The sequence below is a fragment of the Ochotona curzoniae genome, unplaced genomic scaffold (genome assembly GCF_017591425.1).
Source record: "Ochotona curzoniae isolate NIBS_2020 unplaced genomic scaffold, NIBS_Ocur_1.0 contig_3498, whole genome shotgun sequence".
Lineage (NCBI taxonomy): Eukaryota > Metazoa > Chordata > Mammalia > Lagomorpha > Ochotonidae > Ochotona > Ochotona curzoniae.
Genome location: NW_024465885.1, coordinates 41,136,975 through 41,163,163, shown reverse-complemented (window position 1 = coordinate 41,163,163; position 26,189 = coordinate 41,136,975). Strand labels below are relative to the sequence as shown.

Below are 26,189 nucleotides of genomic sequence, written 5' to 3'. Positions count from 1 at the left end.
TTTTTTTTAATTGTAAAGAATACCTTTCTATAAATATTGTTGTACAACCTTGTATAGCAATGTGTAGGAATATTTATTGAATGTTTCTAAAATTTATTCCTTTCAGTTTTAATTATTTTGTTTATTTTTCAAAGCTCAAAAGAAGACTTAGGTGAGGAAGGCTAGTATGATTTATTTATTTTCAATTTTATTTAAAACAATAGACAAAGAGAGAGACAAACCGGGGATTATTCCACCCATTGATTTGCTCCCAAATGTCTGCAACAAAACCCAAGGGCTGGGCCATGCTAAAGCCTAGCTCTCAGAGTTCAATGTAGATCTACGGGGGTGGTCTGATTCCAGTACTTGTAACCATGCTTCTGCTGCGTGCTAGGCTGTGTGTTAGGAGGAAGCTGGACCACAGGTGTGGACTTGAGTCAGGCACTGTGAGGTGGGATGCCGATTGTCCAAGAGGTAAGTCAACCAACAGCTGCACCAAATGCCCCTCTTCTTTCATCACTTCTACATTTGTTTTTCTGAAACTGTCTATACCACATGGAGCATGGAAGTAGAGAATGTTAGCCTTAAAAGAAGAAATAAACACTCTCATAGCTTTATGTTCAAATACATTTTAAGTTGCCATTTCTGATGATAAAAAAAGCCCATTTTCAGCATATTTTAACTAACACAGGAATAAAAAGCAAGACAGATGCTAACATGCATTTTCAATATTTTATTTATTATATTACATCATATGATCATCGTATGAAATGACAAAAAAAACTTTTCCCTCCAGTGTAGATGGGACCTTTGCAGCAAAATCTGCACATTTGCTACGTATTTGCTGAGCAGTTAAGACTTCAGGGTCTCATATCTGTGCACCTGCGCTGAACACCTGGCTTGTGCTTCTGCTCTTGCTGTCTTGGTAGCCTGGTTTATAGGTCACACGATTGTGTCTGCAAGTATTTGGGGATTCAACCGCAACATGGGAACTCTGTTTCTGCCCCTTTTTGTGTCTCTCTTCCACTCAAACACATGAATGGAGATATTTTTTTAAAGATTTATTTTTATTATTTTTTTTATTGGAAAGGTGGATATACAGAGAGGAAGCTCTTCTGTCCGATGATTCACTCCCCAAGGGAGCACAACGGCCGATACTATGCCAATCCGAAGCCAGGAGCCTCTTCCGGGTCTCCCACGCGGGTGCAGGTTCCCAAAGCTTTGGGCCGTCCCGGGCCACAGGCAGGGAGCTGGAAGGGAAGCGGGGCTGCTGGGATAGAACCGGCGCCCATATGGGATCCTGGGCGTGCAAGGCGAGGACTTTAACCACTGCGCCACCGCGATGGAGATATTTTTAAAACTTCCTTTTCTGCACTTCCATATCCAACTTTTTTATCTGGTAAATCACCTTTGAGCCTCTTTCTATGAGACAGGTTTTCTTAATTACCACAGATAAGTGAGTCTACATGGTGCTCTCCGGACCAAACAGGTGCAGTGAATGACTGAAATTCATTGTTGTTTGAGGTGTGCCAAAGTGACAGATACGTCAATTTGTTGCATTGAATCTACAGTGTAGAAATGGATATTCCATTGGCCCTATTAATTCACACAACCATTGTAGGTTAAAGTCTACAATATTAACTTTTCAATCTAGTTTCATGATATTCCATATTGCATGTCAGATGAGATGGTCATGATGGAAACTCACCAATAAAATATAGGTATTTTAGCGCCCACTGTAATGACCTAGCAGTTGAATCCTTGCTTTGCAAGTGCCAGAATATTAGTTAGGAGCTGGTTCGTGTCCTGTGTGATCCAATTCTCATCCATCTCCCTGCTTGTGGCCTGGGAAGACGGTCAAGGATAGCCCAAGCTTGGGACCCTGTTTCCACATGGAAAATCCAGAAAAAAAATTCTTAGTTCCTGGCAATGTATTGGCTTTATCTGCGGTGGACACTTGAAGAGTGAACCAGAGGATAGAGAATGTTTCTCTCTGTTTCTCCTTCTCTCCGTAGATTTGCCTTTCCCATAAAAAATGAATAAATAAGGGTATTTTGCCAATTTTACCCAGGCACATAGGGTGATTTCAAAGAAGCGATTTAAGATGTATATGTTATAATTTTGAATCATCTAAAATACTTTTCATGTGCAATCATAATTTTATAAATGTAGTGGTATTTTTGTTTTCTGCAGTATTGAATGACTTTTGATTCATCTGTTACTTTATGCCTGTAGTTTGAGTAAGAGAAAAACCCAAAGCATCCAACAGTGTGTTCAAATTCCTCACCTCATTGATTCTCAAAACCTATTTGTATATACACATATATATACATATATACAAATTTATACATGCACACATATGCATGTATAATGTATTCACATACAATATATAAACATATATGTATACATACAATATACAGCTATATGAAACATATATGTGCAATATATACATATATGCAAATATATACATATATACACATATATACAAAATCTGTATATATAGACATATATGTACACATTGATAATTTCATAGTGATCACCTTAATATGTCACAACCAAAATAAATAACCAATGAAATGAATCAAGTACAGATCCATATCAGAGCCAATAAATTTATTCAATTAAATTTGTTTTTTTAAATAGTATGAGAAGATAATTCCATAGTATATATTCCACTTCCAATGAAGCCTTTTGACTTTACTTTGAGTTAGTACACATATTTTAGAACTTCAGATGAAATCTGTCAGTTAACATTTGGTGCCAGAGACAAGGCAAGAAAGAAGGAGGTTGAGTCTTCACAGAAGCAAGAAAAGAACAATTAAGCATAGCAGCCTGAATGACATTGGTCAGCAACATTAGACAAGTAAGTCAGTGATCAGTAGACCCCAGACCCAGACCAACAGTTTGGTCTGAAAGAAGATTGGCAGCCCCTAGAGCCTGAGTAGAACGGGTGGTAGCACCCAGATCCATAACCCAGGGAAGGGAAGCCAATGGCTCCATAAGTCAGAGGTCTGAAGCCACTGCGTCCACAGCCTGAGGAATAGCAGCTCCTCGATCCACAGCTCAATGAGTACGAGCTTCTAGATCTGTGGCCCAGGGAACAGCAGCTGCTGGATCCAATACCCTGAGACCCCGTATAACTTGTCCTGCAGGGACTGCAGATGCCGGAGGTCCTCGGGCGGTAACAGGAAGTCTGGCAGGGGCTGGGCACAACATAGGAAGTCTGGTAGCTGGCGGGTTCATAGTGGGATTCCTGACATCCGCTGAAGAGCGTGGAGCCCAGTTGGCAGGTGCTGGGAGACTGGAGGCCTGTGCTGCAGAACAAATTGCTTGGGTAGAAAGAGCCACAGGAAGATCTTGGGTAACGCAGGTAGCCCCCAAAGGAGCGGGAAGAGAAGTTTCCAGAACTGCAGTTGTATGGCATGGTGATGATCAGAGATGGGAGACGATCCTGAGCTTGGAGCTCATTCCTCACGGGGAGTTTTATACACTCTCAGCAATGGGTGTGATCCTTTCCATACGTATTTGGACTCTCTCATTTGCATGTACGTCACTCTGTAAACTTCTTGGTAATTGTAGTGAACTGACTCTTTCATCTTTTATATTTATGGGTGAAACCCTTTTGTTTTTACAGTTGTGTGTCAATGAAATAAACTTATCTTATAAATGCTATGACTGTACGTGACTTATGTCTACTCCATCATTTCCAGGAAAGCCCCTATTTTTTTCTCCCAGGCTATAACTTGTAAATCCGCTTGTGTTTGGATTGGGGGATTTTTTCTTTCTACGGTAAGGAATGTAAAGCACCGTGGTTTACAACTTCCCTCTTGGTCCATGAGTAAGTGGAAGAAATCTGTGCTCAATAAAAAAATGTTTTAAAGATTCCTCCAACATCAAAGAGTTGTTTCAAATTCTCCAATATAATTTGATGTCTGCTGCTTAATATCATCAATATTTACTATGTCTAGTCGAGAGATGCCATATAAAATCAAACCAAAGAAATTAAAAGATGACTAGCAATGGACATGATCTTGTACAAACATGGAAAAAATGTAATAGTCACAGAAATGATATGAAAACAAAACCAAGAGGAGAATGACACGGACTCAAGCCTAGAAAAAAAAGTAGTAGATGTGACTTAAGTGAGATAGAAAACAAACAGTACCAGCAGAGAGAAAGACTGGATTTATCATGTCCAAACGCTGTGGATGGATGCTTATGTCTTAATTCAGTCTCTTCCACGACATATATGGTTTGCTAATATCGTTGTGTTGGAAGGTCAGTACCCAGTGTGGAAAAAGGAGAGGTGGAGGGAACTTTATTAAGGGAGTTCTAGTGGGAAGGTGTCAGCGTTGCTATCTCAAATGTTACCAAAAGAGCAAGGGTAGTACCTTCTCAATCTTTTGTTTCTTGACCTGCACCTGATCACTCAAGCACACTCTATATGATGCCATTTGCCATAAATACAATTGCCAGGACCAGGCAAAAGCTGGTAAAATATGCCCCTTCCCTGTGTACATCTATGAAGCCTCATGTCAAAATTTTCAAAGACTGGGCCCGGCGCGGTGGCGCAAGTGGTTAAAGGTCCTCGCCTTGCACGCCCGGGATCCCATATGGGCGCCGGTTCTAATCCCGGCAGTCCCGCTTCCCTTCCAGCTCCCTGCCTGTGGCCTGGGAAAGCAGTCGAGGACGGCCCAAAGCTTTGGGACCCTGCACCCGCGTGGGAGACCCGGAAGAGGCTCCTGGCTTCAGATCGGCATAGTATCGGCCGTTGCGCTCACTTGGGGAGTGAATCGTTGGACGGAAGATCTTCCTCTCTGTCTCTCCTCTCTGTATATCCGCCTTTCCAATAAAAAAATAATAAAAATAAATCTTTAAAAAAAATTTTTTTCAAAGACTTCCCAGCATTTCCACATCTTTTCTTCTCTCTCTGTATTTATTGTCCATGCTTATATTCCAGATTTTGTAGCAAAGATGAATCTTAATGCTGTGCATTTCAAAGGATAGAGCTACTCATGTCCTCATTAAGAAAAATAATATATATTATAAATATACTTATAGAGATAAACATGATTGTCAATTTAGTATAAAACATTCCGAAATTGCTAATTCCACAGAACCAAGACAGAAACATATCCTTGTTATCACGTGCCACTCTTCCCTACATTCTTGGCTGTGTAGTTTTTGATCACCTCTACATGTGACAATGTTTATGTCATCATGATTTCCACCAGAAAGAACAAACATACAATTCAATTTTCACCTAAAAATTCTATATAAAGTTCTTTAAATAATTTTGATGAAACAGAAAAATATTCCTCAACATGATTGCTATTGAGAATGCCACATTTGTAAGTGTGTGTGGACGTTTCTATTATTCAGTCTCTAGCTTCAGATTGCATCTATTTTCAGCATCCCGAAACAACCTCCTTACCATGTCTGATGAAGATTATTTGTGTGAGGACAAGCTCCAGACTCATGCAAGCCCTGGGCCTCAACGGCCAACTAGCAAACAGCACAGCACTCTCTCATGTCCCAAATCTTCTTGAGACTAAGGTTCCCAAAGGAGCTCTTCATTAGCTTAGTGTACTGGTTTGTATCTTCCCTTAGGAAAGCTCCCCCAGGCTCAGAAGATGGATATCAGTGCCTAAAAGCTTCTAGAAGAAGTGCAGAATGCTTTCTGTTCCAGAATTCCAGGTGCATTGTAAGGGACTCCTGGATTTCAGCCACATTTCTGAAACATCAGTATCCTGCCGGCACCCTGGAGTAGAGTCAAGAGTGTGTTGGGAAATGTCTGGCATAATGCAAACTGCCGGGTGCCCTTTCAGTCATGCAGAAGTTTTCCTCCATTCCTTGCCTGTATTAAGTCCTCTTCACATCAATGTGGTGGAGCACAGTGGAAAGAATGAAAATGATAGAGTATTGTTTTAAGGTCCTCAGTCAATTCCAGGTCACACATGCTTGCTGACCTCACAAATTTATATTAAACTCCAAATTATCTTCAAACATATAAAATAAAAACAGTTCATGTAAATATAAATTCCAGTCTCTACTAGAACATTCTACAATTTTGGCATGGAAGGTATGCATGCCCTGCTCCTGCTGCTGATGCAGTGTGCATCTTCTCCATTCAGCTGGGTGCACCGCTGCTCATTCCCACAGTAACTACTGCTCTTTACATGCAGCTGAAAAGCCAAATTTCAGTTGCCATTAGTCATCCAATCACCACTGTAATTCTGCTTTTCTTGCTAATATATTTGTCATAGTGGGACAATGAGGGGGCGCTAAGAAGCTTTGGGTTTCAGGACAATTTGTGAAAACAAATTACTTCCTTGAGTACTTGAAGAGCATTCTTCTCGGTTCAATTAGAAAATGCGATTGATCTGTGTTGATGGATTAAGAGATTAAACATCAATCATGAATCAAATCACAGGTTAGCTCCACCAGCTCATTTACATTTATGGTCTGCCTAGATCACACAGTGACTTGAAGTTATCTCCCTAATTCAAACTGCATTATAAGCAAACAGAACATGATACAGTTTTTACATACTGGACGGAGACTTGAACCATTGATGTCTTCTGAATGTGCAACAGGATTAACACTGGGTCATTTCAGGACACAAATAAACTAGGTCATAAATAGTCAAAGAAAAACAGGCAACTGAACTCTTAAAACCACTCCATATGTAGTTTTATCATAGTTGGAAAACACTCTCTTAACATAAAAAGGTTAACATCTAGTCAGGAGTCCATGGGTGACGTTCCAAGTCATTTGCAGCCATTTATGACTATAGCATAACCAACTCCATCCAGGGATTGTCTGTTCACTATATGAGGTGTATCTATTTAGTTTTGGCTTCTAATGTTGTAATTCTATTGTCTTTGACAGATCTTGATAATAATAGGCTACCCCCTCTCTACATTCTGCTGTGCAGATCTGATAGCTGTTACAGATGCTAACCATTTGAGAGTTTGGTGGAAATATTAGTGGCACTAACAACCATCCTGAAGTCACTGCACTTTTGAGTTGAACAGAGGCTGTGTCACCATCAGGTGACACTGTACAGGTGGCCTCATGGTGACTAGTGATGGCTCCTTTCATCACAAATACCAGAGAGAACAGCAATTTTGACAGACTATGACCACTGCAGTTGGGAGGCAGAGTGAAAAGGGCTTTTGAGTTAGAAATCAGATGAATGACATGTGAGTGTTGCCAAAACAATCTTGGATAGAGTAACTATTCCATAGATAACTGATAAGAGAATGAAAATGAAAGACAGGCAGATGTTTGGATGGGGTAAAGTGGATGAGCATGTGTTGTGAACAGTAAATGCTGTTTGCTGGTTCTATGGCGGACAACAGAGAAATGGTTGGCAAAACTGAGTAACAGATTTGGAAGCTGCTCAGCTTGGCAGCAGGAAGCCTCAACAGTGGGTCAGACAAGACTGTGGCAGCTTGTATTCATCTAGTGGGGTCAGAACCTGGCTTAGTGACAAATAGAAAGGCTGGGAAAATGAAAGTATCTAGGCGACATGTGCCAAGAACCTTTCCAACTTATGAAAATTAAGAAGTCAGGATTCTTCCTGAACCTGAGGTGCTATCACCACTTGCTTCCTTCTTTCCAAAGTTCTCTCAAAGAACTAAGGATAATGAAAAAGGCTTACAGAAAGTTACTCCATGCTTATTTTGTATTTATTCATTCAAGCTCTAGGACGTAGCATAGGTGCATGTGGGTTTACTTTCCATGAAGTCCTTTTTCTCCCTGGAGGAAGAAGGAAGTACACACACAGGAAGAGAGGTGGGGAGAGAGAGAGAGAGAGAGAGAGAGAGAGAGAGAGAGAATAAACAAAATCACAGAAGAAGTAATGAGTAATGGTATAGAGCAGATAATTCTGGAATTTTGAATTTGAAGACATTGGGAGTTTCATTTTTAGTGACGTTGAATGTGATTTATGAATAGGAATTCTAAGCCAGAGGGAGCCTGCACTCCTTTTTTCTTCCTGCTCAGCTGGAGTAGCTCTGGGATGGTTGGAAAAGCAGGGGCAGATACTTGGTGGAAATAAAATCATTGCAATTTCTTCACAGTGGGAGACAACTGGAGATAGTTTAACATCTAGGAAACCTCCAATTTAAAGACTTGTTTTGATTATTTTCATTACTTGCAGTTTTTACTGCACAGCCTAGCAATACAAATGGCTACAATCAAAGCTGGACTCCCTAAAACACTCTGGCATGTCCATAACTTGACCCTTGTCACAACCTCAATTCTAAGGGAGTTCCTTGCAAGGGTAAGAGTATATATTTCAAGAAAATATTTCATTCTGGGATGGGATCTTAGTTATTTTCTTTGGTAGGGCCTCTGAAAATCACATCTTAATTGACACAGTCCTCCCTGGGAACGGAGAGATTGCAGAGATAGGGTAACACAATTAACAATTTTACTCTTTGTCCTAGTGGTGCCTGGTGGTTAGGCTACAGATAACACTTTATCCTTAGGTTAGTATTCAGCTACAAAGTTTCCCCTGGCAGCCCAAGCCCAAACATAGGTCCTTGGTGTATTTATCACCTCCTTTCGCAGCCAGTTGACCAGTTCAGAGCGTGGATGTTCCCATGCATCCATTAAGACTCAAAGAACAACCCTATGATGCAAACATACGCAACCTTAAGAAGACAAGAATTCCACACATTTTTCCTTAGTCATATTACATCAATGTTAGCCTAGCTGACGAAATAGACTTCTGTGCCCACACCAATGTTAGCTTAGGTGATCGGATAGATGCTCATGCCAGTGTGAGCTCAAGAACCCCTGACAACAACCATTCGGAGCTGCTCCCCTCATCTGCTTGCACTGCTATGGGACAGTCCACCAGCCAGTGAAGAAAGACTCCCGAGCTTTCAGGCATCTGCCGCCATCTCATTTTGGCAATAGAATCAGTCAACTCACAGCAGTATATTTTCTCTTATCTTTACAAAATTCTGTGACTATGAGATTTTATTGCGTTATCCTAACTGGTCCCCAAAAAGAAATTCCCTTGAGAGCCCTGTCCCATTCAAAGTAGTTGGAAGTCAGGATAGGGTGGGTTACAAGGTTTTAGGACATAGCTGAGTCTATGTCAGGGGAAGAAATATACATAGAATTCCTTCTTTCTCAGTGGTTATCACTATATTGATATTGTAGGGAAGTTCCTACAATAGGTACCCTCTGGTACCTAAATATCAGAATTTGATTAATTTTAAAAAGTTGGGTTTCGAACAAACAAAAAATAAGGGATCTCAGTTGCTTATGGAATGGGGTTTGTTTGATCACTCTGAGTTTTTATGACTGGTTAGGTTAAGACATGTTTGCAGGACTGTCACTGTGGTTTAGCAGGTAATTGCTACCACCTACACTGCCAGCATCCTATATGGGCATTGGTTTGACTCCCAGATGATCCACTTCTTGTACATCTGTCTGTTAATGTGCAAGAGAAACCAGCAAAGGATATCCCGAATGCTTTGTCCCTGTGCCCACGAGGGAAACCTTGGGGAAGCTCCTGGCTTCAGTCTGGCAGGACCTGGCTACAGTCATTATGGCCATTTTCAGAGTGAACCAGCAAATGGAAGCTCTGTCTCTCTCTGGTCTCCGTCTGTCTGACTGTCTGCCTGTCTGTCTCTCTCTCTATATATATATACACACACACACACACATAGAAAATAGATACAGATAGGGCCTGGGGCGGTAGTGTAGCGGCTAAAGTCCTTGCCTTGAAAGCGCCAGGATCCCATATACATGTCGGTTCTAATCCCAGCAGCTCCACTTCTCATTCAGCTCCTTGCTTGTGGCCTGGGAAAGCAGTTAAGGATGGCCCAAAGCCTTGGGACCCTGCACCCATGTGGGAGCCCTGGAGAAAGAAATTCCTGGCTCCTGGCTTCGGATCAGTGCATCACCAGCCATTGCAGTCACTTGGGGAGTGAATCATAGGATGGAAGATCTTCCTCTCTGTTTCTCTTCCTCTCTGTATATCTGACTATGCAATAAAAATAAATAAAATTTTTAAAAAGGAAAATACAGATATAGATAGGTACAGATGATATAAATATAGATAGGTATATAAAACTGTGCCTTTCATATAAATAAATGTCAACAAGTTTGCTTTCTAAGGTGGACAGTTAGTTTAGTAGTAATGATGCATATGTCCTATGTCACTGTGTCAGGATTCAGTTGCCACCTGACTCCAGATTCACATTAATTCAGACCCTGGAGGACACTGGTTGTGGTTCAACTAACTGGATCCCACCTGCCCACAACAGAGACCTGGGCTCCTAACTGATCTGGCCCAGTCTTGCCTGTCGCTGGCATCTGGGGAGTGAACTGGCAATTTTCTCTGTTTAATTGTTGGTCTGTTTCTATTGGTTAAAGTGAAATGGCAGCTGACTGAAATGATGGATGTCAATATTCCGCCCAGGAGGTGAGTTCTTGTGGGGCAGAAGCCTGCCATGACAATACTGGGGTGAGTTAACATGGAGACAGAGCCTGGGATTGCCCTCACGACAACCATGTGACAAATGCTGATGCTGCACACATCAGAACTGCAACCGGTGTCAACTGAATTGAGCTTCACATAGCTCAGGGTAGCTCAGCTGTGTCATGACTTTCCCTGTTACTGAGCTATTATGAATATCGGTGAGATCATCAAACTATAAATAACTTAAGTATACTTATTATATACCAATGAAGAATATACATAAGTATTTTTTTTAATTGGAAAGCCAATTTTTGTGGAGAGGAGAGACAAAGATCTTCCATCCAATGGGTTACTCCCCATGTAGCTACGACAACCAGAGCTGAGTTGATCGGAGGCAAAGAATAAGGTACTTCTTCCAGGTCCAGGGTCCCAAGGACCTGGGCCATCCTCTACTGCTTTCCCAAGGCCACGAGCAGGAGGCTGGGTGGGAAGTGGAGCAGCAGGGGCATGAAAACTCACTGATATGGGTTCCTGGTAATTGGAGGTGGAGGACTAGTTAATTGAACCATTGTATCAGGCCCCAAATATATACAACATTTTGCTCATCCACTAGGTGGTTATGAAATAGCAGATTTAAATATTGCTAAATATTTTTATGGTTCAAGTGATTTTTTATTTGTAAGTATTGAACCTAGAATTAAGTAAGAAATTCAGTATTTCAAATGAAAATAAAAGTATAGCACCTAAAATTCAACATGTGACACACTGTTTTAAACTTTTATGAATCAGTCAGCATTTCAAGTACCAGCAATCAATGGCTTCCTAAGGTATGACTGTACTTACTTGCAATTTTCTTAATTTTTCACTTCCATATTCTGTTTTTCTTATTTCTTTTCACCATTATTTTTCTCCACTATTTGCCTGTTTCAAGTACCCTATTGAGTTTGATTTTCTAAGCCAGAAATAGCCTCTAATCAAGAAAGCATGGATATGTGTTCAACCTGATTGAATAACAGGCTATGTTTTGACTGTGCACCACAAAGTCATGTGTTTGAAATTCAACATTGATGTGCTAGTGTTGGCAGGTGCATCCAAATAGCAGGTGTTTGAGTATAGTGGTACAAAATTTGTAAAGATTCATTTCATTATTGTAAGAATGGGTATTATCTTGGGAGTGAACTCTTCGCACAGGTACATTGATATTGGAGTTCCATATAACTAAAAGAAACAAATTTGGGCTCTTTATAAATCATTTTATCCATGGTATGCTGTGATGCTATCATAAAATGCACTTTTGAGACACGTGACTTTTTCTGGATTTTATTGGTTAAATAAAGTTGACTACATTTATTTTCAGAAGTAGTTAGGGATTTTTGTTTCTCTTAAAATGTTCTAGATTTAATTTTCACTTATAAAATGTGGCAAAGCTTCCAATCTCTTCTTGAAATGCTGAAATCTCTGCATTATGATGTATTTCATGTGATTTTTTTTTCATCTGTTTGACAGGTATACGTACAGAAAGCAAGGTAGAGGGAGATAGGAGAAAGAAGGGAGGTTGTTCATGTGTGTTCTTACATGTACAAGGACAGTCTAGATCAGCAAACTTAGAAGCTCCCTATTGATTTTCAAAAATGAGGTCTCTCAAAGTTGCATTGAAGCACAGATGGTTAAATCAGCAACCTATAGAACAGCTAGGTATCCGCAAATACCATCGACAATGCAAGAGTTATTTTCTGACCTGAGTCACTCCCCAAGTGACTGCAACGGCCGGTGCTGTGCTGGCCCGAAACCAGGAGCCAGGAACTTTATTCTGGGTCTCCTACTTGGGTGCAGGGTCCCAAGCCTTTGAGCCGTCCTCGATTGCTTTCCCTGGCTACAAGCAAGGAGCTAGATGGGAAGCGAGCTGCCGGGATTAGAACCGACGTCCACATGGGATCCAAGTGCGTTCAAGGCAAGGACCTTAACCACAACGTTACTGCGCCAGGCCCAGTAATGCAATTTAACTGATAGATACGGAGAATCTGGAAATAATTTAAGTCAGATGTCCAATTTGTGGAGATGAATGACCTAGTTTTTGTTTGATTTGGTTTTAAATAGTTTTTTTTTCCCCTTTATATTTTCCTGTTCTCTATCCAAACTTGGCTTTCCAAAGAGGATATTTATAAAGCCTGAACAATGATTAACTTCTTCGCATCCCTTAACAAACAGAGCTTACTATAGCTCAGAGATGGAGTTAAAAATCTTTCTTCTTTGATAAGTGTTCACTTGAGATCGAAGTGCTATCTTGAAGAACCAGAATCCAATTTTAAACTCAGGTCAGAAAATAACTCTTTTCATCTAGAAATATGTCTGAGGTTCCCAAAAGGGTCAGAGTTTTAGAAATGTTAAGAACTGCATTGTCGATGGTATCTGAGATTATAGTAGCATTGCGGACCTCAGCCGTGCATTCCTTTATGCTCTTATGTATCATCTGATCCGTTCTAAATTAACAACATGGCTTTTATGTAAAGAAGCTGAGATTATGAACGTTTATGAAATACCTAGAGAGTCACTGATGAATTTAAGACAAATCTAAACTCCACTATGAATTCCATCATTTATGAAAGATGACTTTGTATCAGTTGCTATTTTTGATCTAATTGTGTATCAGAAAAAAAATGTCAATGATGAGGGTAGCTGCAAACTTTTGTGCAGAATGCCATTAAAAGATTAGTTTATTTTTCTTTGAATTTTGGAAGTTCTAGCCTATGTGTGAAATTCCTATTTGTGGCTTTAGACATACGTGCACTTTGTTAACTTTCTTCCCTTCCACCTAACCTTCTTTTTGCTCCGTATTACACTGTCTTCATCTTTAAGTCAGGTTGTTTAATCTAGAAAGGCGTTTCAGATCAACCTCTCTCAACGTTTAGTGCACTTTCTGTGATTTCCTTTCATTGTTTGCAGAACTGAATTGATCTGTTCAAAGTTGTGTGTGCTAATAGCTTTCTGATTGAAGCATACAAACTAGCAATAATTTATTTTCAGAACTGACTCTCAGAGAAGTATAGGCACATATATTTAAACAGATGAGTCATGTAAAAATATATCTATATAACTAATTTCACGGAGGAAGTAGCATAATTCTGAGGTGAATTTTCACGATACACTCAATGGAGTGCTGTTGAGTCAAAAGAAAGGGAGAGAGGACATGATTTATGAAAGGCTAAAGTATCAGGAAACATAGAAGTTTCTTTTTTTTTAAGAGGATGTGGGATATGATTGACATCTTTGTGGTACCATGAAGCTGTTGTAGATTTTTGGTGAAGAAATTATTCATTTAAATGAATCACACATAGAAAATGTAGTTAAGAAGAATTTATACCCGTGCGGATCACTGATTAGGGTGAGAAGGGCCAAGGCATGGGGGAAACTAGGTGAGACAATTGCTTCCTTTTTTTGTTTTATTTTTCTTCCCGTATCTGGGGTAGAGGGCAGAGAAGGAGAGCCACCCCTAGCAGCCTAACCGCATCAGTCACTGGGAATGGGGATGAACTCTTGATATCACCCCAGGATCCCCTGTGTGGAGCATGTTACAAGGGTACTGCTTAAGTGGTCTCAATAATTGTTAGATTCTGATTTCATTGCTCCTAGTTTGAGAAGATCCTTCCAAGGTCCATAAGCTGACATAGCCCACCTTCAAATCTTCCTTCACTGCCCAGATACTTTCTGTCAACAATTAGCCTGAAGAGTTGTCCAATTAACTTTGCCATCCAAGGTACTTGATGTCCTCTTGTGGGTAGACTTTGCCCACACAGGTGGGTCCTTGGGGTAGCCTGATTTGGCCTACCTCCTCTCCTGGTTGGTACAATGGTCTTGCCTCACTGGCCTGCACTCATTCTAATTGTTACCATTGGGGGCTACAGCCCAGCCCACCCTTAGATTCAGCTTTTATGTGACTTAGCAGATCCTGGGACCTAGCCCGTACCCTCCTAGGCCCACTGTGATTCTTTTGGGCACCAGCAGGTACTGTGGTCTTGCTGTCTGGCACAGCCCAGATCCAGTCTATAGCCATAAGAAGTGATGCTGTAGCCATTTCCACCCAAGTTCGCTGCCTCATTCCGGCTCTCATGCTCAGCAGTGTGGCACAGCCCAGGCAGACTGTACCCTTAGCTCACCAATCAGGACTATTTTCAGCACGGATCTTGTGTGTGCCAGTTGTAATTGTGACCCACCCTTGGATAATCCATCTCCTAGCTTAACCTTTGCCATCAGTTGCTGAGCCTGACCTGACCTGTCCTGTCCTCAGTCCCAACTCTGATTTGTGGATGGTGTAGCCTAACCCTTCGCATTCAGCCCCTATCCCTCACTTTTGTGCAAACCAGTAAGTGTGATAGCCTAGTCAGGCCCTGCACAGCCCGCACCCCATTATGGCTTCTGCACATTCCAGTATGCTATGGTTTGCCTCAACCCTGCCTGCATTTGCAGGGTGCATCAGCCTGGACCAACCCTGGCTGTTCCCACCCCCTCACTCCTTAACATTGGTGTGTTCCATGGCCATGCCTAACTTGGCCTGTCATTATCCCCACCTTTTCAGTAAACTAGCAGATATTGCATTCTCACAGGGTTGAGCCCTCATGTCCTCCACAGAATCTGCCCCCAGATCCGGTTCTCTCTTGTTCTGACTAGTGTCATGGGCGTGCCTAACATTACCTGTGCCCTGTTGTGCCACTAACTAGCAGGTACTGTGGTAAAGTCCTGCCAGGTGGACTCTCCTGCCCTATCTTTCATTTTTTCCAGTGGGTGGTAGTCAGAGGTGGTTCATGCTAACTAGCCCGGCTCAGGTCTCCCACATGGGTGGGTTCATCTGATTCAGAAAGTTCCTCCAGCCTTCACTCTTGCAACTGCTTAGTCTCAGTCCCCTTGCTTGCCTGCAAGTACAGTGGTCTCCCACAAGTCATTTCTCACCTGTATCATACTCCCTCAGTGGTCTCCATGTCCTCACATCCCATACCACCTGCAAGCCACAGTCCCTGGGCCTGCAAGTGCAAGGTTTCCCCAGCCCAAGGTAGCATGCTGGCCTGGAGCCCTGCCCATGTACTTGGGACCCAAGCATTTGCTCAGTTAACTAGACCCAGTCCTCCAGCATATGGGCGAGACTTGGATCCTACCTCTCTGCCCACCTGAGAACAAGCATATTCATGATTCCTTAAGCCTGGTCCACCAGCACACCATGCCAGCATAGGGCTCTCCCCACACATATGTCCATGCATCCAAGATCAGGCCATGCATAGGCTCCCAGACCTCTCCAATTGAAACAATTCTAAAACATAACTGAATGATTTTAAAGCAGACTGCTAGTCTGGAATTATAATGATACCTAATTAATGCATTGTACCTTATTATAAAAAGGGTGTGTTGGATCCAGTATTGTGATGTAGTGGATAAAGCTCTGAAATTCCATAATTCCACTTCCAATCCAGCTTCTAACTGCTGACCCGGGAAAGTAGAAAAAAGATGATCCAAGTGTCTGATCTTGTCACCCAGGTGGGAGGCACAAATGAAGATCTTGTGTCCGGGCTTCTGCTTGGACCACCCTTGGTCATTGCAGTCATCTGGAGAGTGAAACAGAGAATAGATTTCTCTGATCTCTCTCTTTCTGTGCGTAGGTGCACATATGTGTTTCTCCCTTTCTCTGTAAGTCTGGTTATCACAACTTTTTAAAATAAGGCATAAATATATGCTAGAATGATTGTGAGTTAAAAACCGGTAACAATGATAATGTGCAGCACACTACCTGAGCCACGCAAATGCTTACTAAATATTTTTCACCGTGATTCAGATAGAGCATTGAGATTTTATATTGTGCTGCAAAATTTGGCACTAGATATTCTGATTCATTTTACTTGAATTTGCTTGAAACATCTGGGAACTATCTTTAACCAAATCCCACATTCTATAGTTCTGTGACATCATAGTTAAGACCTAATGCTTGCAAGTGCAAGAAATGAATGTGTTGTATGGCAAACATACTTTACAACTTTAAGCAAATACATGCAGTTTCCTATAGGAAGGCATCATATTCTGAGGTTTCAAAGCAAAGAACTCTTGAGACAGTTATGATAAACATATTAGTATTTTGGAAGGTGCGTTTGTACGCCGGCTGTAGGTAACAGCCAGGATTACCTTTTAGCTGGCAAGTGTTGCAATGCTGGGAAAAGAAGCAGCCAATAACTGGTTAGCAATCTGGGCCTATGCTAACTCTGTCATCTATAACTTTGTGCCAATATAGCTTCCTCATAAATGTTAAATCTGCAAGAGAGGGTTGGGATTATCAGATTACAACTTTTAGCTTGTAGGGATGGAGGTCACAGAGTAAACTTGATGTAGGTGGTGCTGCAGCCACAGGCTGAAGTCCAGCCCAGGGAAGTGCACTAGACTCCCTTCCCCAGCATGCCCCAGCCTTGCCTCTCACATACACAGCCAAGTGAAGGACCACAGCCTGGTCCTCCAAGTCCCCCTGTCCACCCTGTCTCCAGTCCTCTCACCAAGCTCCAGGTATACATGTGTTCTCCTCACCTTTTAAATAAACTTGAGATGACTAAGAAAAATACATTTACATGTTGGTAAATGAATTTAGATAAAATCGCACAACTCATACAGCAGAGTATATGTAAGATGAATTTACATTTCATATCACTTATTTGAGAATTTTTGAAATATTAGCTTTTAGTACCTTTCTCAGATGATGTGTAAGCTTTCCAAGAGCTGACTTAAACACTATTGATATTTTAAAGCTTCTGAGCATAAATGTAGCCAATCCTGAATGAATGATACAGACATACTTATAAAACCATATTTGGTTTTGTTAATACATAAACTTTGCAGGTATATGAACATCTTTGTTTTCTCATTTTATATCCGAGAGAAGAAAAAATAATAATTCAGTAAACATAGTCAACATTAGAGTACCAGTTACACTTTTTGATAAAAGAGCTGTTAGTGACACTGTTTAATAATTGATTGGCAGGCACTCAGACACTGTTCAATGTGTTAATAACCATTTGCAGTGTTAATTATAAGGTGCTAGCTTGGCGAACCTGTGGTTCCAGTTGTTTGTTACGCCACAGTCTAGATGTTGCTGAGAGGATACTTCTCAGACATGACTAATATTAAAATCAGTAAACTCTTGAGTAGATTGTCTTTGACTATGAGGATGGACCTCACGCCATCAGCTGGAGAGTTGGGTGAGACTGATATTTCTGAAGGAAGAAGAAATTCTCAGGACTTTAGGAGAGAAAACTTGCCTGAATTTCCATCATGCCACACTAGGGATTTGGGCTGATGACTGCAATGTTGAATTTCACCAGAATTTCCAGGCTGCTGTTGACCTGTTTTGCAGAGCTTGAGCTCTGGACTTCACATGCCAGTTCCTTAAACCATCTCTCTCTTCTGTGTACATACACTTATGTCATATGCGCATTCATGTATACCCATCCTTCCCCAACACGTATGTACTATTGGTTCTGATTCTCACACACTCTTCCATTTTACAGGGCCAGTGTTGTGGCCCAGTGGATTAAATGTGCCATTGCTGATGCCAATATATCATATTAGAGGGAAGTTAGAGTCGTGGCTGATCCCCATCAGATCCGGATCTCTAACAGTGTGCCTAGGAAAGCCATGGGTGATGGCCAAGTAACAGTATCCTGGAACCCATGGGAGAGACCCAGGCAGAGTTCCTGATCCTGGCTTTGCCATGGCTTATCTGCTGCTTTTTCAGACATTCAGGGTGTAAACAAAATACTAGACAGTGGTGCCCTCTCTGTTAGTGTCCTTCCCTCCATTTACTTTATATTTTTTTAAAAAAATATTTATTTTTATTTGAAAAGCAAATTTACAGATAGAAGGAAGGACAGAGACAGAGAGATCCCCCATCCACTAGTTACTTCCCAAATGGCCAAAATAGTCATAGCTGAGCCAGTCTGAAGCCAGGAGCTTCTTCCCGTGTTCCCATAAAGGTGCAGGGGCCCAATGGATTGCACCATCCTCTGCTGCTTTCCCAGTAATTATGCAGAGAGCGGAACTGGAAATAGAGCCAGAAATGGAACTAGAAGTGATGCCCAAATGTGACACCAGCTCTGCAGATGGACACGAGCTTGCTAAGCCACTGTATTGCCTCCTCATCCTCTTCCTATAACCTTCCCTTTCAAACAGCTGTACCACTCAAAAAAAAAAAAAAAAAAAGGAAAAAAATCATCGCAGGAAAAAATATTCTAAAAAGCACAATCGTCTCAAAATTCATAAAAGTGATTATGGAAAGTTCAAAGAAACCACACAACAAGAATTCTTAACAAGGCTTGAGGATAGCTTCCTCAGTTCAAGGTGATTATAAGAGAATGTCTGATTTGACTGTTCTCATGAAGAGCTATACTGGAGATTCTGCCCAGTACAATTAGATATAAAGGGAAAAAAGTGATATATATTTTGAAGTAAGAAAGAAACTTGTCTTTATTTACATCTAATATGTTATCATGCACAAAGCAATCAGAAGTAATTTGTAACTATCTTGCTGGACTATGAAGTAGGAACTTCGCAGTACAAGAGACCAGAGGGCAGAAGAGTAAAACGCCATGCAAAAGTAATGAGCAATTAAACATTTTGATTTTTTATAATTTATTTATTTTATTATTTTGTGATACAGTTCCATGAGATTTGGGATTTTCCTTCCCCACTCCCCAAACCTCCACCTTGCCACTGATATCCCCTATATTATTTTTTAAAGGTTTATTTTATTTTTATTGCAAAGTCAGATATACAGAGAAGAGAAGAGACAGAAAAGAAGATATTTCGTCTGTTGATTCAATCAGCAAACCGCTGCGACAGCCAAAGCTGAGCCAATCCGAAGCCAGGAGTCTGGAGCCTCTTCCGGGTCTCCCAAGTAAGTGCAGGGTCCCAAGGCTTTGAGCCATCTTCAACTGCTTTCCCAGATCACAAGCAGGGAGCTGGATAGGAAGCAGGGCTGCCAGGATTAGAACTGGCTCCCATATGGGATCCCGGAGTGTTTAAGGTAAGGACTTTATCAGCTAGCCTACTGTGCATGTCCTTCCCCTATATTGTTACAATAGTATAGACCTTATAATCAGTCATAAATCCATCATTCTGCTTTTTAAGTGTATCATGACATTGTAAAGCTGGACAATGGCAGAGAATCCAGCATCCTATTTTCAAAATATATTTACCAGTTTCATTGAGAGTCCATCTTTGATTTGAAAATAGATAGCCATACCTCATTATATCTTCACATCTGGATGTGATAGTTTCTTTTATACAGTTACTATACATCTTAAATGAAAAGCGGTAAAACAAAATCAACAACAGGAAGAAAAAATAGAAATTTACAATGCCGTGAACTAACATGCTACAGAATGAGCGATGTGTTGTTGAAGAGGTGAAAATGAGAATCAAACAAACCTTCTCAAAGCAAACACTTCTGTACATGCAATATAGCAACAAAAACACCAAATACTTTGACATGTATCTAAGAAAATGGACAAGATTATGGCAGTTGCAGAGTGAAGACCACAGTATATTGCTGAAAGACATTAAATAGTGATTCAATACACAGAAGTATATGTCATGTTCCAAGGAGGAGAATAAATATTTTTAAGATATTCAATTTGTCAACTGAGTAGAGGTCTGACTCCACAAATGGATGAATGTAAGTATGATTAAGTGACTTGACAATGTACCAGGATGATTCAGAGGCAAAGAATGATAATTCACACAAAAAAGTGAAATCATTAGATAACCACATGCAAAACAATAAAAAAATAAAAAATAAAATCCTCCAGAAGGCTAGTAAAGTGTCTTGACACAAATCTATACTGAAATATACACCATAATCTTGGATAAACTTGAATTCTTGCAAATTGTACACACCTGGTCCTTAAAGATATCTATAAGAAAAAGTGATGGCCAGCCACAAAATGAAAGAAAATATTTCAAAAACACATATGAGGGCATTTTGAAAGTATTGTGAAAGACAGAGTAAAAGATGAATTCATTTTAGATTTTGGAATCCACACATGCAAGCGGTCTTTGAAACCTGCTTTGAAATATCTGTTATGGAATTGCTAAACCCAGACTTCGAAAATAGTTTAACCTATGGCAAGCTTAACTTTTCATCCCATTTCCTACAAGTTTTTGAAGTGCCCTTGTAACTCCTTCACAAATTGTGGCACTACATGCAAGGATCTGTATAGAAGTAGGTTACTGGCCATAGGGTTTGAAATACTGCCAAACTGAAACAAGTATAGAAACAAATATCTTACATATTGCTAAATCCTTCACATTGGTGGTAACAAGGAAGTAAATAATTTCAACATTGTAAGATTTCCTTTTTACTATTTCTAATGATGCTGTCAATTCCTAAATCCTATCCATTTTTTTTTTCTCATGTTCTTTGTATATAAAATAGCAATGTGTGCTATGTAGGATTTTTTGTGAGGATTAAATGAAATAGCATCTGTAATAAAATCATAAGAACAGAGTAAAAGTGCTCCTACTGTGATGATAAATAACTAACAAGTCAGTATCAGCATGGAAATACTTTAAACATATTTACTTAAATAATGTTATAAAAAAGAAACATTTGTCTTAATAAGATAGCATTGCTGTAACTTGAAATAACAGTAATGGAAGAATAAACTGTAGCAATCTAAAAATGTGTTTTAACAACAACAACAGCAACAAAAAAATCCCTCGGGGCTCAGGCTGTGACTGAGCAGGTTAATCCACCCTGTGGTACAAGATGTCCATATTAGCTCTGGTTCATACTCAGTGGTTCTAATTCATTTTTTCTTATTTATATATTTATTTTCATTTTAATGATTAGGGTGGGGAGTGTCCAGGTTTAGGGGAAAGTGGGTGAGACCGCTGTTGCCACACCTTTCTTATCTTTTTCCTGCATCTGGGAGAAGAGAGAAACCGCAGCCAGCCTCCCCAGCGCCTCAGTACTTGGGGGTGGGGGACAGCCATCTGAAGTTGTTTTGATGGTTCTGACACACTGTTGATCTCACACATCCAAGGATGAGGAAATCCTTCCAACATCCATTTGCTGACAGAGTTCACCCTAGAGTGTGCATTATCCCAGAAATCTGCTGTCAAGCCTCTCTGGGGTAGTTGACCAATTTATCTGCCTTGTTTCCTCTGCTATCGAACCAGATGTCCTCCATAGGCTCCAGGGGACAGTCTAACCCTCCATGTGTATCTGAATATTCTCTCCTCTGTACTGTCTTCAGTAACTGAGGAGGCCCCTGTTCAGGCACATGCACTCCACCATCGGAATGCAGTTCCTGCTACTCTGCGCGTGGTTGGAGTGCTGAATCTGGTGGTTCATTTGAGAGGACCCTCAAAGTAATCTTGTCTGAAGTAATCTCAGCTCTGACTCTTGTGTGCACCTTCCAGCATGGAGACTGACTCATTTCGTCAAACTCATCAGCCTACACACACACCAATAGTTGCAATTTGCTAGATCAGATTCATCTCTAGCCCTGTCTCTTATGTAAACCAATGGGTTCTACCATCCAGCCCAACTCTGCCCACTAAATAATCAGCCCTCATGTGCACCAGTAGGAGCTGCAGCCAAGTCTGAGCAACCCCCAATAACCCCAAATAGATCAATCATCTGCCCTGTTTCCTGTGCCTGCCAGCATGTGAAGTGGACTGGTCTGGTTTGTCCCACATCCCACTCAGCTCTTGCACTCATCATTATTGGGCACTAAAGCCTAACTCAACCCACTGACTCCACCCTTCAGTCCTCACTCATGGCAGCAGGTGCCTCCATCCATCTAGCCAGGCCTCCCTCCAGTTGTGATTCTTGTGTTTGCCCATGGGAGTTCCAACCCATCAAAGAGGTGCCCACCGTCTCCTTACTGGACCCTCTCCCTACCCCAGATCTCCGGGTGGTTTTGCTGTCCAACTCAACAGCACTTGTCCCCAGTGCCAGCACTTACCAGCTGGTGTAGCAGCTAAACTCTATCAGCCTGTCCTTATTCTGACTCATGCCTACACGAGTGAATAGTCTGTTAGCCCAGCCTTGCTGTCCCCCAACCCAGTTCACATGTGGCTCAACAGGTGTTGTAACCCCGCCTAGCCTGGTTTGTCCCCAGTCTCAGCTCACCAGCAGGAACAGTGGCCAAGGAGTAGAATCTCCAAATCTTCCACACTGGGTTTACCTCCCCCACCCCTCCATGGGTCTCACATGTGATGGTGTGTGCTTCTGCCCAGTCTGGCAAAGACCATCTCACCTAGACATTTGCCAGCAGGTGCTGTAGCCTACCCCAGCCCAGTCTGCTCACATTTCTGGCTCTCCCTGGTGAGTACTGCCACTCAATCCAGCCCAGCTAGTCTCCAGTCCTGACTTTAATATGAACTGGCTGGTATTGTAGCCCAATCTGACCCATCCTGTACCCCATCCTCATTCTCAGATATGCCGGTGTTATGAAATGGCTCAGCTTGGCCAAACCTCAGGCCTGAGCCACACTTATGCTGGCAAGTAAGTAATAACCTGGCCTGGTCTGAGCTGCTCCTTTCCTTGGTTCTTGTGCTCACCTGCAGGGACTGTATCCTGCCAGAGAAGTTCCCCAAGCTCCTCTATCAGGTCTGCCCCAGTGGCAGATCTCGTGCACACTGGTAGGTCTTTGGCCCATGCCTCACCTCCTGTCCTGGCAGGAACAGTCGCCTTACCCAACCAGTCCACATGCATTTCAGTTCTTACTGTTGGGTGTTACAGCTCAGCCACACCTGTCCCATGTCCAAACACAATTCTCACATGGCTCAGTGGGAACCAAGACCTAGCCCAGCCCATTCTACACCAACCCTGGCTTTCACAAGCCAAGTTTGGCATGCCTTCGTCCCAGTCCACATCAATGCCAAGAGAAACTTAAGCCATGCCCAGCCCAGATCTTTGCCCCCATTCTGGCCCTTGTACTTACCAGTGGGAGTCACAACCCAGGCAGGACATCCTCTTAGCTCCCCAACTAGGTCTGTTCTCAGCCATTGATCTTGTGTGTGCAGGTGGTTACTCTGACCCAGTTCGACATAGCTCTTCCCATGTCTTAATCTTTGTCGCCCGGTGCTTCTGCCTGGCTTGATTTGACCCACCCCCAGTCTGAACTCACAGCACTGGTGAGTGCTGCAGCCTAGCCCTACGTACTTTTCTCCCACCCATGACCCTTACAAACCAGTAGGTGTGATAGCTTAGCCTGGCATGACCAGCACTGCATCCTGGCTGCTACACTTGCCAATGAGCAAAGATTGGCTCATCCCTGTCAGGTCTGCCCTCTTCCAGAAAAAACCTACACACTTGAAAATGGGTGAAGATACCTTGCCAAGCCTGATCAACATCCGGACCTGAATCACATGCATATCAGTGGGAGTTTTCCAAGTCCCCCCACCAGGTCCACTAACAGACATGGAGCTCACACAGTCCAGGTTGTACCAGCAGATGCTAGGTCCTTACCTGGTCTGCCCCTGTCATCCTTCTCAGGGTTTAGACCTGCTGGCAAGCTCCAAGGTCACTGAGGATGAGTCGATGGTGCTCTTTAGCCGTTAGTTCTGCTTCTGATCCAGGCCTCTTCTAATGGTGTGGAAAAGCAAAGGAGGATGGGCAAGTTCTGTGCCCACATGGAAGATCCAAAAGAAACTCTTGGCTTCCAGCTTAGGATCAGTCCATCTTTGGCCATGACAGTCGTTTGGGGTGTGGATGAGTAGATGGAAGATCTTCTCCATCTCTCCTTCTCTGCAAATCTGTCTTTCAGATAAAGATAAATAGAAACTCTTTATTAAAAAATTCTGGAACAGTGCTTGAATCTGAATGCATGACTATGATGACTTGAGAAGGACAAGCAGCAGCACAGGTTGAGCTTCAGCTTCAAGGGACTTCTCTGCAATTTTACTTCTTAATTTAAAAAATGTAAAATAGGGTCCAGTACAGCAGCCTAGCAGCCAGTCCTGGCCTTGAACATGCTGGGATCCCGTATTGGCCCCGTTTCCTTCCCAGCTCCCTGCTTGTGGCCTGGGAAAGCAATCCAGGACAGCCCAAAGCCTTGAGCCTGCACCCACGTGGAAGACCCGAAAGAAGCTCCTGGCTTCAGATCAGCTCATCAATCGAAGGCCACATGGGGATAATGGATTAAAAAGGCATTCGTAGGGGCCAGCACAATGACTCAACTGGGCAATCCTTAACCTGCAGGTGCAGACATCCCCTATGGGCACTGCTTCTTCTACTTCCCATGCAGCTCCCTGCCTGTGGCCTGGGAAAGTGGCGGAGTACAGTCCAAGTCCTTGCAACCCTCCACCTACATGGGAAACCCACAAGAAGCTCCTGACTCTTGGCTTTGGATCAAGTCAGTTCCAGCTGTTGTGGTGATTCAAGTGTAAACCAGTGGAAGATCTTCCTCTGTGTCCCTTTCTCTCTGTAAATCTGGTTTTCCAATGAAAATAAACAAATCTTTTAAAAATGAAAATGACATTGATCAGTGTTGTGGTATTAATGATTAAGCCAGTGCCTAAACTTCTGGCATCGATTATGAACATTAGTTCATTCTACAACTGTCAGGCTTCTAATCCAGCCACCAGCTGATGCTCCTGGGAAGGCAACGTATAACCCCATTCTTGGGCTCCTGGATCCATGGGAGACTCAGATCCTAGATGAATCTCCTCGCTGCTGCTGCTTTCTTTTGTCTCAGCTCCATTTGTTGCAACTTTTTGAAGAATGAACCAACAGATGGAAGAGACTCTCTCTCTCTCTCTCTCTCTCTCTCTCTCTCTGTCTGTCTCTCTCTCCTCATCTTGTGTGTGTGCTCTTGAGTCTTCCAAATTAGTGTTACAAATGAAGAAGCAAACTGGGCCTGCACAGCAGCCTAGCAGCTGAAGTCCTAGTCTTGAAAGTGCAGGGATCCCATATGTGCCCTGGTTCTAATCCCGGTGGTCCCGCTTCCCGTCCAGCTCCCTGCTTGTGACCTGGGAAAGCAGTAAGTTGACCATAGAGCCTTGGGACCCTGCATCCGTGTGGCAGACCCAGAAGAAGTTCCTGGTTCCTGGCTTCTGACTTTGGATCAGCTCAGCTCTGGCTGTTGCAGTCCTTTGGGGATTGAATCAGTGAACGGAAGATTTTCTTCTCTGTCTCCCCTCTTCTCTGTATAACTAATTATGCAATAAAAATAAATAAATATTTTAAAAACAAAGAAGCTAGCTACATCTTTAAACAATATATATATATATATTAAAAATTACTATGGATGTGGTAGATGATGCAGGTTTCAAGACGTAGGAGAAATTCCTTTTAAATTAGAAATGCAGTGGTGAGATAGAAATGCCAGAATGCCAGGAAGGTGAGCATCACAGTGAGGCAGGCTGTCCCCCAAGAAAACAGGACTCCACGGAACCCTGCATGGTATGTGGCTTCACAGGTTATCGTCAAAGTCATCACCCACTCCTAGGTCCTTCGGAATGTACTTGACATACCCCATGGAAAGAGAATTTTGTAAGTAAAACAAAGCAAATGGCAGCTGTTACAAGAAGGGAACTCTGGGGAGTGGCCCACAAATATCTCTCGCAGGTTGAGAGAAGGCAGTTTGAAACATCAAAGGGCAGTATGGACAGGGAGAATAGATGTTTCAAATGGAGCATATGGCATTCTGTAGTTCCTACTTGTGTTTTATATCTACATTTGTTAACTAGAATCTGTAAGAACATGGTGATGAGAGATTGTTAGCTTGGA

The 26,189-nt window shown here is 42.1% G+C and overlaps 1 protein-coding gene across 1 annotated transcript; it reads right to left on the bottom strand.

Moving 5' to 3' along the window:
- Positions 1 to 2,854: 2,854 nt before the first annotated feature.
- LOC121156652 (keratin-associated protein 13-1-like) lies at positions 2,855 to 3,403 on the bottom strand. The gene has a single exon (XM_040980428.1). It carries the CDS (start codon positions 3,401 to 3,403, stop codon positions 2,855 to 2,857), a length of 549 nt encoding a protein of 182 aa, XP_040836362.1.
- Positions 3,404 to 26,189: the final 22,786 nt, after the last annotated feature.

Excerpts from the sequence above, each read along its gene's own strand:
- LOC121156652 (XM_040980428.1), bottom strand. The coding sequence starts at position 3,403 with ATGCCATACAACTGCAGTTCTGGAAACTTCTCTTCCCGCTCCTTTGGG.